Consider the following 14,670-nt stretch of genomic DNA (forward strand, 5'->3'; position numbering starts at 1 on the left):
ATCAACCATTGTGCTTCTAGCACTTTGATATACAAATTTCAAGGTTATCTCCGTCTTTATCATACAACTCAATGGAGTTTCATCCCATAAACTAAACTAAAACTCTATCTACTAATTCTTATAGCTGTTTAAGTTAAAAAAATCACCATGCATACGACCGATCAAAGACACAAATATGCCGACATTGTATGGGAAAATTTAATTTAATGAGTAATAGAAAGACCATCGAAATACGACCCCTGTCGTCACAATATGAAACCTCAGAAAAAAGTAACCAGTGTACGAGCACAATAAGTAAACCTAGAAAAAAAATAAGCCCTTCAACGAACATGGTCTATTTTTATCCCCCACAGACCGTGCGGGTAACTAATACCAGTTAACGCACGGTGCATGTATGGGTATACGATTCAACTCTGACACATTTTCATTAGAAAGGTCTCCAAACTATGATACAATTTAATGTAACACCAGAGTTCTGAGTAACTTTCACTCTTGACGTCTAGAAATGAAAGATTTTTGTCATCGTTAAAACCATAATGTAAAGTATTATAATTCTTTACAGTACAAGAAACGAAGCAAATGATTCATAAATTTAAATAAACAAAGACTTAAAATTTATTCATTTTTAGTGAAAAATATTTCATTTTTTAAATTCTTGCTTCCGTTTTCTCTTCATTTGTTGTTGTTCTAGGATGTATATTTTCTCATACATCACCGCAGGCGGGTCTTCATTCAACAAGTCTTCCAGTATCATGTACTCCAAATCGTCCAAATCCTCCTCGTGCCGTGTGAATCTTCGCTCTTCGTCATCTTCGGGCAAGCCATTGTGACGTAAACATTTCCGCTTACACCAGTTGTACGACAACAACATCAATGTATTGAATGGCACTAACTAAAAAAAAGAGACAAATATTAGCTTTTTCTATAAATTTATTTAGGCGAACGAGAAAAAGAAGATAAATTTATTGAACTCCTAAATGAAACAAGCTTCTTGTTTCTTACATCAACCACTTTTGAGTTCGATTCCTGAAACTAACCAGAACTTGGGTTACATGGGGAAATGTTTTAGTGACCGATAAAGGCTCGAGATCCCAGCAGTGTTCCTTTTTTTTTTTGGAGTCAGACATCGTTTTTGCAATGATTCCAAACAGTATTTGGATGACTTCAATCAATAAATTCTTAAAATCTAGAATTGCATATTTGACAGTTATAATGTTTGTGAATACGGTACATCAAAACTTCACTAAAGTAGTTAAAGTAATTTTACCCTTAGCGCAGCAGGTGCAAGCCCTGCGTACAGTCCGAAGAACCATTGGTTACGCCAAATATGCCGAAAACATTGTCTCAAACTTTTAACCTCAAAGTCCACTCCGCCATGGTTCTCCAGGTGTGTTGAGAAGGCCTGCAGTGAAAGGACAATGTTAACGGACCACATTGAATACTGCTAGCGTGAGATCAAGGGTTCACTGTAAAAGCTTGGTATTTATTCAGTTAAAACGATGAACTTTAAAATAAATAATTGATACAGGTCATTTCTTTTTTGAAAAAGATACTTGGCCGAAGTAAAACTGGTTAACTTGCATAAGTTATTTCTAAATTTTACCATGTAAGCAATTACTAAGGATAATGAATTTTTTTACAAAATTAAATTAAAAATCAATTCTTTGCGCGATTTTTGCCCGATTTGAGATTAACACTTCATTTTTTGGCTATTGACAAAGTCATCTAATTAGGTTGCGAATGCAAAATTGTTTCAATGTTATTCCCAAGTTGATAAAATATCACTACAAAGAAATGTGAAAATACCACGTCCTCGTACCTGCATTTTCTTGCGACAAGTATCAAACGGGTGTGTAACAAGAAGGGAGATAAATGCTGCAGTCATGCCATGTGTAACTCTCTTCCCATCTATTATACAGTCGTTGGCAATCTTGGGAAAGTCGGATCTTATGAAGTGTATGTTCAGCAGTTCGTACGTCATAAAAAGCGACATCGTTGAAGGCACAGTAGCTAAAATTGACATATGAGCCGCGTCACGACAAAACCATCGTAATGCGTTGCGACCAGCATGGATCCAGACCAGCCTGCGCATTCGCGCAGTCTGATCAGGATCCATGCTGCTCGCTATCAGTTTCTCTACTTGTTATAGGGTTGGTAAGCGAACAGCATGGATACTGATCGGATGCAAACGCATTATGTTGGTTTTGTCATGACGCGGCTCATATATATTATTCATTGCTACTTAATCCGTAATGTTGTATAATACTGTAATTCTCTATGACAACATAATTATATACCTTTGAAAAAAATATGTCTCGTATATAAAGATTCATTAACCTCACATACTTTTATAGACTTTTCATATAAAGTTTAAAGGTACATCATTGTACATTATCTAAGGTTATTATACAAATTAATCAACTTGTTAGAAGAAATAATTATTTTATGTACACAATTGAAAAACAATAGATAAAAGTCGGATTTTAGAAAACTTCACTTTTTACACTAGTCACAATTATCGTAATATCATAGGACAATACGAATTATATGTATCATTGTCGTATTTTGTCATGACATTGCAAATAATCAATATCGAATTATCACTAGACATTTCCAGTTATCATAATTGTGTAATTTCCGATCATTGCAAATTATCATTTTATTGTCGTGTTATCAAAGGCACTTTATCAATTATAATTATTGTGCAAAATAAGTGCATTACCAATTATCATCTTCAGATTATCACATTATTTTATCAGTTATCACATGGCATTTCCAATTATCATCATCGTTTTATCATAGGACAATACAATTAACATATCTTATTATAGTTTATAAATACACTTCATAAAGCAACAAGTAGTAGGCTATCTAAGTACTTCCTTATTTCAATTGTAAGGATACAAATTTATATGTATTAAGACTTTCAATATTTCAATAGATCCGGAACAAAATTTAATGTACTTATGTTTTATACTTTTATTCTCAATAGTTATTAGATCTACCTAATAACGCCGCCGATAGACCTTTCCATAACGACTTAACTCCTTCTGTATACATCATCATTCTCCAGCAGTCAAAAACACCTTTGTAGAACGACCGGTCGTTAATAACAGGTTGAACAATAAGCCGTGTCTTGACCGTATCTATCGGGTAAGTCAGAATAGTCGATGTATAGCCGGCCGCAGCGCTTGCAAATGCCGTCTGAGCTAAAGTCATTTCGCCAGTTTCTCCAGCAAAGAATATTTTCAACCCATAGTAGGTTGAAAACTGAATGATTGATGCGGGAAACATCTTGAAGCAGCTTGTGAAATTCCCTTTGAAGAGTGATCGGATACCTTCAGTCTGTTTCATATACTTCGCCAGATTGTACAGACCGCCGCCTAAATACGCTCTCTGGTTTGCGTGCGGCACTCCAACCTGGTAAAGAACTTTGGTGACGTCTAGCGGCGCCGTCAATGTCCGTGATATTATTCCGCTAACCGAGCCGCAGACTGAATCTTGCATTACAGTCAGTCTTGAGTCTCTACTAAACATAATTTGTATATTTTCAGACGTAGACGAGCTAGCTTATAATTACATCGAATTTTACAAACAATTGACCCAAGAATGACGCCGTTGCTGTGTGGCGACGCCAGCCTCGAATTGAATACGAGGTTAAGCTATTTATAGAAACTATAGAAGAATCATGTAGTAAAGTGATAAATCATATTTTCAGAAGTTCAAACATTGCTATGTTTGCCTCGGTACCAATGTTATCCAAATAGAAAATAAAATATCTTGAAATAAAGTTTACCTATAGAAGATAGAGGTGGTGATATTTAAGAAAGAGGCGACGAGACCGACTACATCTACTGCAAAATTGTCACGATTGAATATATAATGTGGTCAAAAATTCTCAAATGTGTTTTGTTTGGGGGGGTGTATATCTTTATTTGTCAGGCAATATATGCATATTTCCATTGCGGAAAGGCACTGATGACAATTGTCAAGCTATTTTTGTTTTGTTTTGATTAACCTTAATTTGACAAGTTATATAATTTATTTTAATTCAATTCATAGATCATAGACTGAAAGTGGAGTGTCCTTCAGGCGGAGTTTCATTGTACGCATTATTCGATTATTGATGAGGGGAACTGTATTGTTAATGGCACTGATGCTTGACAAACAATAGGTTTTTTGTGAATTTTATTTAATACATATTTTATACATAGAATAATAGACATGTATTATACATGTTTCACAGACTATCCGATAATTGGGTCACCTCCTTCACTGAAATGGAAACAAAATGTTTTCAAAGTTTATTATTTAATTTATCAAAATTCATTTGAAAAAAAAGCCTTTTGGAAATATTTTCATTCAATGAAGACATTTAAAAAAGAGAATCTTTAACTAAGACAAACAGTGGGTATCAAGTATTGCAAGATAAATCATAATGCTATATAACTAATTGTATTGTAAAACTGACACATATTCGTAATGTTAACGTTGGTGTGAATTATTACCCTTGTTTGTATCCAGTACACATTTAAATGTATTTATTTATATTTAGGCTAAAATATCATTACAAGCATTACAAAACTTGGTTTTACCTACCTTTGGTCACAGAAATTCTTGATACGAAATCCTAATTACCTAACTTTTTTCAAAGACAAAGCAGAGTTACGTACCTTTGCTCACAGAAATTATTTATACTATCTTAGTTACCTGCATTTTCTCAAAGATAAAACAAGTTAGCCTACCTTTGCTCACATGTTTACTGGAGTATTAATATAACTAACAAAATGTAATATACAACTCTTTGACCACAGAAAGTCTAATGAAACACCCATCTACAAAAAAGAGTTTCCTTTTCTCACAGACGGACATATTGAAAGGGGAGCGCACTACCGTTCCAAAATTGCACACAGTTACCTACCTTTGCTCACATACATATTGAAGAACATCCCATTCACAAAACTCGTCACTCCACCTATAATCAAACAGTTTTATAGACGCCATACATAGTTCACTGTTATCTCTATTATTTGGTTGGCTGGCATCCCAGTTAGTATAAGTTATCGGTTTATGAACTATTTCCCATATCCAATTTGCATCATTGTTCCAGTTGGTTCCGCCAAGCCAGAAACCATTATCTCCATCAGTATCTTAAATATTAAAACAAAACTGTTATCATTATTATTTCTTCAAACATTTTTTTAAAAGTGTAAGCGATTGTTAAATTTATATACCACATATAGAAACAACTGATTGAGTTATTATGCCATTGCAATTGTTTGCGGCGCATTGTCCCTATCTATGTTTGACCCTTCAATCTTAGTCGATGTAAGGTACTCCTGTCTGTGTACTGAAGCTTTGCACAGATAAAAGTCGCTCTAAAAGCGATATGCAAATCTTTAAAAAAATATGTTGTTTTTAAAGGAACCGGACACTTCCGTCAATTTATGCCCTGTCAAACATAACAAAGGGAGATAATACTTATTTCAAATTTGTACTTACGATTGAAAGTCAACGCTTGGTCATGAAACCATTTTTGCTCTGCAGCGTCATCTATGTTAATTAGGTGACTTTTATGCCATAGACACATTTGCTGCAACGACATGTTCAGTGTTATTAAGCATTTAGTAGAGTTAAAATGATTAAGTACTTTGTATAGAAGCCAAAAGTACCATTTTGTTTGCGTTTTGCTACCTTTACAGCACATTGTAAATATCTTATATACATTAAAAGCATAAATTTAAACATATTTAAGAACATATTTGCATCTTAAAAAACAACAACAACAACAACAAAAAAACAATAAACAAAAAAAACAGCAATCATTTCTGAAGCATAATGTGTCCAGTCGGGAGATTTTTGTACAAATCTTAATTATGATATCCCTGTAATACACCGACATAACCATTTTTTTAGTAAAGCACGCTTGTATTCAGATACAACGTTATACATGTATATATTGATCTGGTGAACTTTCCTGCCAACAAGTAGACATAAGCTATAAAAACGGCAAAGGTTACTTTTTTATTCTTGTTATATTTCTTTTTTTTTGTCATAATAGAAAGAGAAATGTGTTACCCGTGCATTTGTCCAACTTTCTTTGTCAGTCTGAAACCTATAACAATGGCCGTTATACGGTCGCCATCCGGATTGGCAGGCACTGTACACTGTGATATAAAACATATTGAAGTCAAAACTGCCTTTTCTTTTTGCAATTAAATGGTTGGGCCCTCATTTGTGTAAAAATTATACGAGGATGCTGCGTTCTAACGGAAAATCTGCTCGCCTGTTTCGTGCATGAAGAGTCAGTCGGAGGGACGCTCGAATTTTTCATGAAGTATAACATATAGATCAATTAGTCTAATTTCCCATTGCTTAGTAAGGAAGGAAATCAAATGACTTATGAATTCTGAGGCAGTTATACAAAAATAGATAGATTAAAGTAATTTGTATTGTAAATCAGTGTATCAGTAACCATAGAGTTTGACTACACTATGACTTTCATTAATCGCGATTGTCTACTTTCACTTTACTTATGTTTAAATATATAGATACAATATAATATCAATTTAAATAACTATACCACAATCATAGGAAAACATGCTTAATCGTTCAATGAAAAAGAAAGTTGAAGTAACTTACCAGTTGCAAGAAGTGCTGGAGCTAAAAGTAACAGATAATTTGCCATCTTCAGATATTAATGATTTCTTGAAGTTAAATTTTCGCGCTTATATATAGTTTAGATGTTCTAAGACAGGTCCTTAATTTTAAACTTGACATACACGTATAAGATAAGGAATAATGGAAACGTTTAGAGAGAGCCATGGTTTCTCTATTTGTAACTAAGTTGTATAAAAAATCATTGCCAGTTAAAAACAGTGCCACTATTTATGTCACGTTAAAAGTAAAAAAAAAATGGAAAAGCTTGTAACACCCCACTTTGGTGCGTCACGTACTTTGGTGTCCAACCCAAAAGTGCGTTTCACGTACAGCTATATATGCATTTTTTGACATCTGACAAACTACCGCATTTGAGGTCATATAATATAAAATCAATAAAAATGAATTGTAGTGATATCTTTTTTGTAGTAATGTCTTTAATTTGTTACATCTAAGGGTTGCAATTTGCAATAAATCATATATTTTTATATTCAGTTATTGGTCTCTTAAATGACATATATGCATGTGTTTGTATTGAAATAGTGAGTGTTATAATACATAAGATAACATAATTCAATCTGATTAAAAGTCAGATCCTTACACCAAATGATCTAGTGACTACTCATTAAAATCTGTTGTTATTTTTTTGTATTTCTAATTATTTTAAACGGACCTAACATTTCTTCATTAATTAATTAAAGTTCTTTCTATGTTGAATGTTGTAGAAAAAAAACATCCATTTAAAGGAACTCGAGGAGTGTTATCTTGCCACCACTGGGAAAATGAAATATTTAAGATGCAAAATAAACTGATAAAAAATTTAAGTGCATATATTAAGATAAAATTCACGTCCATATATGGCAGGAATTATTTTGAAACACGTTCGGGAAATACGAAATTCATCTCTTTTCTGATGTGGCGGTCATTTCAAAATAGCAGCGGTTTTGGTGGCACATGAAACAGATACATTTTGTAAAACCATACAACAATTCCTAAATAATCTGATATATTCCATTGATTCAGAATATAAATTGCAACGTTCACGTTCACAGTTCACTCGTATTAGTTCATTTTAGTCTCAAGATGGCCTTCAAAATGACCACAAATTGAAAATAAGTCATTTCAGACATACATGTATTTAAATATATCTAAGAAAAAAATTAAAGAAAAAATTTAATTTACTTACAGCAGCAGTTATTTTCATGAGATTACATAATTGGTACCAGTTCATTACGATTTCAAAACGGCAGCTTTTTTTTTACAAAAATGGCAACCAAAAATGCATTTACTTAACTGATAAAGTGATCTTGATTATAAAGTAAATATAAATTGTTTTTAAAAAGGTTTTTTATTTTTCTAAAATGTTAATCATTTATGTCAGTGTATACGTTCTCAATAGCGTTGTCATATGGTCCAAATGTTTAGGAATATCTAAAATTGTGAAATAGGCTTGAAATGAAATGAAGTTACAGCTGTAGCCCTCAAGCAACTTGACTGCAATAGAATTTACTTCTAACTTACTAGTTAGGTCATTTAAATGTTTGAAAATAAGAAGCAGTGAGACGATGTTAACTGTATTTTATCACATTCCCATTACTGTGTGTTCAGTATGGCACCGAAACTTATGAAGTAAATGGCTGACAGAACAGAATAGTGTTCGTGACATCTGTTCTTTTTTGTTTTGTTTTTTAAATGTATTCGCAATTTAAGTACTACATGTACTTGTTTGTTAAACAGTCACAAGTTTTAGATTTTTAAAATGGTAACATTCACAAAACATTTAAACCACTTAAGCAACATTTATATATTTTATTACTGCTACATCGGAATTTCAATAGCACTTAGTAAGATTGCCCAGTAATGTATCCAAATATCGACCGTTATCTTGAACTCCAATTTGAATATTTCTAGGTTACAGATCGAAAATAAGTCAATACTCAGTATTTAAGCAGAATTCAGTTGACAACTTCAGAATTCTGGAACCCAGAGTGCGTTAATATGTAGCATACGAACGCACTTTGCGGTCATTTTCTCGATTTTGACCCCAGTGAGTTTTACCCCAAAGTGTGTTGAGAAGTTAAACGCACTTTTGTGTACAACCCCAAAAAAACGTTTAACTCCGAAGTGCGACGGTACAAAGCAATAAAGCATGATGATAAACAAGCTATATATTATGCCAATTGACTTAGAAAATATTTGAGGTGGTACGCAAACTTTAACTTTTAAGTCGAAAAGGGAGCATAATTATGTCAAAATGCTTGGTAGAGTTACGTCCTCCAGTCCACAGGCCGGTGTCATGATAGTGAACAAGTGTGCAAAGTTTCCAAGCCATATGTCGATGGGCTTTGAAAATATTTGAGGTGCTATAAAAACTTTAACATAAGTGGTTACGCCGACGCCGACGTTGTCGCTCGGTTGACTAGGATAACATATCTTATTCTTATTGAACAGTCGAGCTGAAACATTAAATAAACTATTCAAGACTGACCGGACAATCTTATCTCGGCGGATCGGATAACGTTGTCATGACTTACTGGATAGACTTGCCATGAATTACTGGATAGACTTGCTACGACTGACCGGATGGACTTGCCTAGACTTGTCATGACGTCTGGATAGACTTGCCATGAATTACTAGATATACTTGCTACGACTGACCGGATGGACTTGCCTAGACTTGTCATGACGTCTGGATAGACTTGCCTCGATTTACTAGATATACTTGCTACAACTGACCGGATTTAAATATTTATTTTACATGGATGAACAGTTAAACGCTGATAAGATATACTATGCGTTATTTGGTAGTAAGTCAGGCCTTGCTTGAGGTTTATGAAAAGAGAAAATATGTAGTTTGTATAAACCCTAATTAGGAGTATCAAAGTTCTATTTAAGTTTTTTTTACCAACTCCTAATTTTTAGGAAATACAAAGTCCTAATTATAATTTCATTTCTGCTAATAAGGTTTTCAAAACTTCTTACTTAGAGTAACAAAGTTAGGCTTATTTCACACTAATTAGGAGTTAAAATTCCTAATAAGTTGTAAATTGGTGTAACAAATTCGAATTAGGTTTTTTATTTCTCTTATTTAGGAAAAAAAAGTCGTGATTAGGTTTTTATAAAAAAGAACAAAGTCCTTATTCAGTTTTAAACTCTTTACGAGTTAATGAAATATTAAGATTTAATAGTGCCTAAACATTTCTAAAACAGTTACTAGTTTATTATAAATTTTCGACCGTGCGACCACATACACGCATCGAGGACATGTTGGTAGGAAATTGACCGTGCGACCACATACACGCATCACAGGTTTCCCTTATTCAAATGAAAAAGGGGCAAAAAGCTGTCCGCCCTTTATCAAGGGACAGACTTTAAAAATGCCATTTCCTTATTGTTATTAATAAGGAGGCTATTTTCCCCAGATATGTTTTGAATTAGTATATGTAACACTATAATAATGCAAACCATGCGGGTTTCAGTATTCTTCCTTTTTAGTTCACTTTGAACTATTAAAAAGATAATATATAATTTATAGGAAAAAACTTCATTTATTTTTGTTTTCTACTTTTCGTTTTATAAATATAATAGAATTATTTTATTTTTGCAAAACATAAACGTTTCAAAAACGTTTGAAATGCATATTTCACACTTGGTTTGCAAATGTTAACCTGGGGGCATTTTGGCCAAATTATGCTTTCAATTAAGTTATTAACTGACTTTGTACGAGACATTCGACTTATCCTACATGAGAAAGATAAAACTTGAGCAGCCGATGCAAGTCATTTGATCGGTTGTGTCACTCACTGTTCAGTTCATAGACTTATGATATTTTCATATAATGTAATTACTGAATAGATGAACTTCATTTTATTTTAAAATACGTTGTTTATGTGTCAATATTTTTTTTCGATGCACACATCGCATTGAATACCCTTCCATATTGAGAAAAAGTTGAAAGGCGTATGCTACATGAAAACATTACATAAAAATATGAAGCATAAACCAATGTTTTCAGGTTAATTTCTCTTTTTATATATTATGTCTTGTGGTCGATATTTGTTTTATTACGAATATTGTTTATGTACCATTTTGTGCTGGTATTTGTACATGTAAAATTAATATATCTTGTGTAATTGTTTGTTATTTATATTTCTTTTCAGCCCTGTATACAAACCACCATGCATCTTATATCATTCCTATTTCACCTCTTATTTGTCCTTACAACTCATTACTTATATTTCATTTAGACATAACTTGCATGCTAGGCACTTCCCGACAAACCATCTCACGCATGCGCAATTTGATAAATATATTTCGTTGGTTTAAGCCAGAAATTGTTACTCTTTGTTTATGGCGCTTGTTACTGCAAAAATGAAGAAAGAGTATGTCTAAAACAATGGCAACAATAGGGATCGAACGACTGACCTTCCACATATCAGGCAATCACTGAACCAACTGTGCTATTGCGATATAACGGCGACTTTATTTTAAGCGGGTGTGACTTTCTTAACATTAGTTATATATTCCATATTAATTCTCGAAAATTACACAGCTGGAACCGAAGTGGGATAGAATATTTAAATGAGTGCTATAGTGTATTCATAAATATATTTATCCTAGGTTAAGGTAATCGTAGTTTTACTGTATTGAAAATCATTGAATATGATACGCACGATTTTCTCGTGCGTCAGTAATGTATAATAAAGTCGGATAGATGTGTACATCATTCGAGGTTTTCTGCATTGCTACACACGTTTATTTAACTCTATCGTATCCCTCCCACCCTCCCGAAAAGTTCACGCAGTTGGCACGTATAAAGTATAGTTATTCTGTACAGTAACAATGATTTTTCTTTGTCCATTTTTATTCTTGATAAATCTTTTTAATCGTTTAATTCGACAAGCATATTCTTACAACAGCAGAATAATTTTGCAAGGTTTATAATTGATTTATAAATACAAAAATGTATTAATGGTAAATGAAATATGGTATTATAAAGGTGCATTTTTAGATTAAATCAGTCAAGTTTTTTACGTTTTGGTTACGATTTGAATTTAACTAAAATATTGTTAATTAATTTAGTTTATATTTTTCAGATTTTGTTCCAAGAACAAGATGCACTACTTTTCCGGGATGTTCGTTATTTTGGAGAACGATTCTTTAGTTAGTGAAATACGATACCTTGAACTTTTTATATTCTGTATATAAGAAAAGATTCCATATTTTATACGTTTTTGTAAAATGTTCTGAACTTATAGGTGGAAGGCGTGCAGTTATTGAGCGTACATATTCGGCTTTTAATTACATTTTACATAGTAAGTGGATTATTTTTATGGGTTTTCTCATTAAATTATGTCAGAACACTTACGGAAGGTGGCTGGTCTTGAGTTTTGGTTTCCTACTACGTCCCCCTCCCACGATGGAGTAGGGTTGCGCAGCCGACTCGCAGCATACTGACAGGGAAAGTACGTTCATAACTGTGTGTTTTCCATGTTGATGTACATAATAAAGATATGAGATTATTGTCAAGAAAGTCATTTCAGATTACACCGATTTATGAAACGTTGAGATGTTAATGTCGTGATTGTTGTTTCTAAGAGCATGTATTAGTAATGTAGATATATACGCAATGCAGATAACAAATCCTAAATGTGAATTTATGTATTTGTTGTTCTTTCTTCCTTCGATTGCCTTCATTATGGGATAAATAATAAATTTACGTTTGAGCGTAGCGAATTAGGAAATAATTGACATTTATTTTATTCTTTATTATAGTCTCATCTGTACACATATATACATATAAAACATTTAAAACATTGAAATAGTATATAGCCATTCCCAAGAGACTTGTTATAGCTAATACTAAGAGGGATAACTCCACAGTCCATATTATAGAAATGTATAATATGTATTGTAGATTTACCTCCCTTATTAACGTATATTCACATTTTCTCAACATTTACATCATATAAATCAATTGCAATAGGATGACATAATTGCACATTGTCATTATTTAAAAAAGTTATTTGAAACTTAAAAATACAAAATTATAATAAACTTTTTACATTCTATAAGTTTGATAACCTCTACTGACCTGGACTTAAAAACTGCCATAAGAAATTATACTGTAAAATAAAAAAAATTGTAATAACAACACTATCACGCAATATAAAAAAAAGGTTTTACAAATTCATTTATCACTCATGGTTAGATCATGGATGAACTGGTCAGTAGTGATTATCAAAACATAGGAATAAAACAACTTATTTATCTAATTTAAAATATAGCATATTTCTACATAAAATTTTTTATGTATTTTATTCCAAGCAGGAGGTGAGATACAGACATTACAGACTCTCTTGTTTATGAATTAAGAAATGTTTTAAAGACTAACACTTATTTTAATACAATATAAATTGAATTGTCAGTGAAACAAACATACTTTAAACTATCAGTATATGTATACACCATCTCCCACATGAAATAATATAACTTTGCTTTGCACTATTTACGCTAATATAATACTTATAATAAAAAGGACATATGACTTATCCTGAAATGTAGTCTGTTAACCTATTTATATAAATGGTCGTTTCTGGCTTTTATAATCAAAAAACACATTTTAGAACTTACTTTTAACATATGTTCATTTAAGAGTACAAAGTTTAATTTATCCTGATTACTTAAATTGTTAAATGAGGCATCAATCTTAATAGCTTTTTAACAATATCATTTCTGAGACAATGGGCAATGAAATAAAACATGAACTTCATTTTCCACTGCAAGTTCACAAATCGGAAATAGACGCTGTTCCTGTGGAATATTTTCGTATCTCCCGGTTTCTAAACGGAGGGGGGCAACCCCACCTCTAAACTTAGCTAACGCAGACTTGTATTCATTAGGCAAAGTTGAACATTGAACATATTTTTCAGTGACATAAACACATTTAAACTGCGTATAAGTCTTAAGTTTATTTCTACCTCTTCCAGAGGGACCATACTGGTTCTCCAATCATGAATGAAAGTATCCATGGCGCACTTACTTATCTTATCACAAAAATGTTTGGAAGACATGTTAATACAATCGTTTGACATATTCAATAAATTGTTTGACAATAGATGTTTCTTATACAGAAATTGCCATTTTTTGCAACTATTATTACTCTTACTGTCACAAAATCTAAAAATTTCGAAATTAATTCTCTCACTATCCATTATCTTCACTCTATGCCAATGTTGTTGACAGGTCAATAAAATCAGAGTATATGTAATAAGTCATCAATTTCTTTCGCGTCCGCTTTGAGCCCTAAACAATGATAATAACACATGATAAAACATGGTTGTTGATCAGGTAGCAGTCGAGGCCATGACCCCTGGTTTGAGAGAGACACTCATGAGACATTAGACCACAGAACTACTGAAACGCTCTTGAAGTACACTATTTTTAAATATTAAAAAAAAAAGTGTTTAAAATGTCAATAAATCTATCAAAATTAAATTGTCAAAATGTATCATGATAACATGAAACCATGATATTTTAAGAGATAACTTCAATTAAAAAAGAGTAATTGTATTATAGTTGTATCTTATAATTTTTGTCATTTATCGGAATGTATTTGAAACCAACGTAATGCGTTTGCGACCAGCAATGGATCCAGACCAGCCTGCGCATCCGCGCAGGCTGATCAGGATCCATGCTGTTCGCTATTGGTTTATCTACTTGTTATAGAGTTTGTAAGCGAACAGCATGGATCCTGATCAGACTGCACGGATGCGCAGGCTGGTCTGGATCCATGCTGGTCGCAAACCCATTATGTTGGTTTTGCCGTGACGCGGCTCATTTAATGTCTTGGTTTGTTATAACTGAACTTTTATCTTGTTATTTTTAAAATACTTTATGAATGTTAGGGGCCATTTTTGTACATATATATTTACAGTACTGCTTTGTTTTATGTCAAAGTAACTATCAACACTTTCCATTTATATTTCAAGATTTGCGTATACGTGAAAT

General features: G+C 32.6%; 2 protein-coding genes across 2 annotated transcripts; both read right to left on the reverse strand.

Moving 5' to 3' along the window:
* Positions 1 to 584: 584 nt before the first annotated feature.
* Positions 585 to 3,650, reverse strand: LOC132734087 (solute carrier family 25 member 43-like). The gene is made up of 4 exons (XM_060720805.1): positions 3,006 to 3,650; positions 1,820 to 2,010; positions 1,268 to 1,402; positions 585 to 892 (listed from the first exon to the last, which is right to left on the reverse strand). Exons 1-4 carry the CDS (start codon positions 3,535 to 3,537, stop codon positions 641 to 643), a joined length of 1,110 nt encoding a protein of 369 aa, XP_060576788.1. The 5' UTR covers positions 3,538 to 3,650; the 3' UTR covers positions 585 to 640.
* A 525-nt stretch (positions 3,651 to 4,175) lies between these two features.
* LOC132734096 (perlucin-like protein) lies at positions 4,176 to 6,767 on the reverse strand. The gene is made up of 5 exons (XM_060720812.1): positions 6,643 to 6,767; positions 6,079 to 6,167; positions 5,503 to 5,593; positions 4,922 to 5,150; positions 4,176 to 4,275 (listed from the first exon to the last, which is right to left on the reverse strand). Exons 1-5 carry the CDS (start codon positions 6,686 to 6,688, stop codon positions 4,248 to 4,250), a joined length of 483 nt encoding a protein of 160 aa, XP_060576795.1. The 5' UTR covers positions 6,689 to 6,767; the 3' UTR covers positions 4,176 to 4,247.
* Between the last annotated feature and the right edge of the window lie 7,903 nt (positions 6,768 to 14,670).

Source organism: Ruditapes philippinarum, unplaced genomic scaffold (assembly GCF_026571515.1).
Source record: "Ruditapes philippinarum isolate M1 unplaced genomic scaffold, ASM2657151v2 ctg593_1_1_1_1, whole genome shotgun sequence".
In the NCBI taxonomy this organism is placed as follows: Eukaryota; Metazoa; Mollusca; class Bivalvia; order Venerida; family Veneridae; genus Ruditapes; species Ruditapes philippinarum.

Coding starts and splice junctions, on each gene's coding strand:
- LOC132734096 (XM_060720812.1), bottom strand. CDS start 6,688: ATGGCAAATTATCTGTTACTTTTAGCTCCAGCACTTCTTGCAACTG. Junction 5,594..6,078: donor AAAGTTGGACAAATGCACGG/GTAACACATTTC, acceptor ATGTCGTTGCAG/CAAATGTGTCTATGGCATAA. Junction 4,276..4,921: donor CAATATGTATGTGAGCAAAG/GTAGGTAACTGT, acceptor TTTCCATTTCAG/TGAAGGAGGTGACCCAATTA.
- LOC132734087 (XM_060720805.1), bottom strand. CDS start 3,537: ATGTTTAGTAGAGACTCAAGACTGACTGTAATGCAAGATTCAGTCTGC. Junction 2,011..3,005: donor TCTATCGGCGGCGTTATTAG/GTAGATCTAATA, acceptor TGTCAATTTTAG/CTACTGTGCCTTCAACGATG. Junction 893..1,267: donor TTGCACCTGCTGCGCTAAGG/GTAAAATTACTT, acceptor TCTTTTTTTTAG/TTAGTGCCATTCAATACATT.